This window comes from Cyprinodon variegatus, unplaced genomic scaffold, assembly GCF_000732505.1.
Source record: "Cyprinodon variegatus isolate N-32 unplaced genomic scaffold, C_variegatus-1.0 Scaffold5286, whole genome shotgun sequence".
Taxonomy (NCBI): domain Eukaryota; kingdom Metazoa; phylum Chordata; class Actinopteri; order Cyprinodontiformes; family Cyprinodontidae; genus Cyprinodon; species Cyprinodon variegatus.
This window is the reverse complement of record NW_015155739.1, coordinates 1-1,966: the sequence shown is the minus strand read 5'-3', so window position 1 is coordinate 1,966 and position 1,966 is coordinate 1. Positions and strand designations below refer to the sequence as shown.

The window sequence follows — 1,966 nt, the reverse complement described above, 5'->3', positions numbered from 1 at the left end:
ACCCTGTCTACTTTTAAGGCTAGGCTTAAAACTTTCCTTTTTGATAAAGCTTCTAGTTAGAGTGGCTCAGGTTATCCTGATCTATCTCTATAGTTCTGCTGCTATAGGCTTAGACTGCTGGAGGACATAGGGACCCCTTTTCCTCTCTCTTTTCTTCATTCTTAATATCTGCACTCACATCCATGTTCGCTCCTTTTATTGATGCAACTGGCTGCGTTGCCTAGACAGCGTTTTATAGACAATCTGCCCTCAGAACCTCAATTCAGCCCCATATAGTCAAACCTATGAATGAGCTTGAATCTATTTCTTTCAATATTTTACTGGATTGTGTTTAATTTAGAACAAATGTCATTAGACAAACAGGGTCACTCCTCACCTTTAAGTTTGCAATAGAGATGTGGCTTTACACAGAGCTAATATATTTACCAATTCATTATCAGAATCTTACCCCTGTCCTCTTCTCTCTTCCTCCCCTTCGTCATCCTCCTCGTCATCGTCATCCTCTTCCTCCTCATCAGAGCCTTTCTCAGAGTCATCCGGTCTCCTGTTGCTGCGCCTCCTCACCTCTCTTTGCTGCTCCTCAGTGGCGTCTGCTGCCCGTCCGGTACTTTCTGGTTTGGCGGGAAGTTTTCCCCGACTCCCCACGCCCCCCCTCCTCCTTCCCTACAGTCAGACGAATCAGAAATCCGTTTCAGTTTCAAAGGACACATCAGGTCAGATTCCCCTTTTGAGTTGCTCTAAACTATCCCTGAGCTGAATCACTGAAATGAAAACAAAGAGCCGATTCTCACCCTGGGCGATGAATGTCTCTCCTTCACCTCCTTTTCGCTCTCGCTCTCTGAATCTGCCTCCTCCTTCTTGTCTTCAGCAAAATGCTCTTTCAGTGGTGTCATGAAGGACTCCTTTACATCACCTTTTCCTTTTTTATGATAGCTCATCGTGGTGCTGGGAAGGGGGTCGTTGTGGTGGATGGTTCTGAAGGTGATGCCGGCTGAGCAGCAGTACTCCTCAAACCCAAACAGATACCTGAGAGCAGATAGCAGGGGGACGTCACATGAAGCCGAACAGACATGGAGCTCAGCAGGTGTTCTCAGCTGCACTCCAGCAGGTCTTACTTTTTGTAGGCCGTCTTAACATTGTAGGATGCAGCAGAGTTGAGTATAGGGATCCCCAGATCCATGTAGACCTGCTTCCACACCGTGCCGGACTCGATCTGAAACAGACACAGATGAGAACCTGAGTGAAGCTAGAGGATTCCTCTATCAGGACGCTGCTCCAAACCTGTTCTGTCAGACAGCCAAGAGAATCATCAGGATCTCAGTCCAGAATGCGAAACTTTCTGGGTATCATCACTCAACTGACACACTACTCTAATCAGTCACACATCGCCTCCCTCACCTTGCGGCAGCCTCCCAGTTGGTAGACCAGCCTGAAGAGCTTAAATAGGTTCAGGTCCTTATAGCCCAACACTGGGGGCTTGTTGATGGGAGTCCCTGAGAGAGAGAGGAACACATTAAACCAACTAATCAGGAAACAAAAACAGCTGCAGTTCAGACGATCAGCGTTCGGCATCGTTTCAACGATTCCAATCCTGGTTCCTTTTGGAGGATCAGAAAATGTACATGCTTTAAATAAGCCGGTTAACTGGAGTTCTGGCTGGATTTCAATTCTATGAACCTTTAACTTTTTAAAAACCTTAGTATATAGTCATGGCCAAAAGTATTGAGAATGATTCAATGTTAATATTTCCAAAGTCAACTGCTTCAGTTTTTATAACAGTAATCTGCATAAACTCCAGAATGTTCTAAAGAGTGATCAGCGTAACAGCAATTAATTGCAAAGTCAATATTTGCCTAGAAAATGAACTTTATCCCTAAAACACATTTCATGGTGATTGCAGCCCTGCCTTAAAGGAGCAGCTACCATGGTTCCAGTGATTGGTCCATTAACAGGTGTGGGTGGTGAT

The 1,966-nt window shown here is 45.3% G+C and overlaps 1 protein-coding gene across 1 annotated transcript; it reads right to left on the bottom strand.

Annotated features, from left to right (window-relative positions):
* Positions 1 to 226: 226 nt before the first annotated feature.
* Positions 227 to 1,587, bottom strand: LOC107081469 (AT-rich interactive domain-containing protein 4A-like). Its single transcript, XM_015369642.1, has 4 exons — positions 1,399 to 1,587; positions 1,116 to 1,213; positions 792 to 1,026; positions 227 to 663 (listed from the first exon to the last, which is right to left on the bottom strand). Exons 1-4 carry the CDS (start codon positions 1,570 to 1,572, stop codon positions 445 to 447), a joined length of 726 nt encoding a protein of 241 aa, XP_015225128.1. The 5' UTR covers positions 1,573 to 1,587; the 3' UTR covers positions 227 to 444.
* Positions 1,588 to 1,966: the final 379 nt, after the last annotated feature.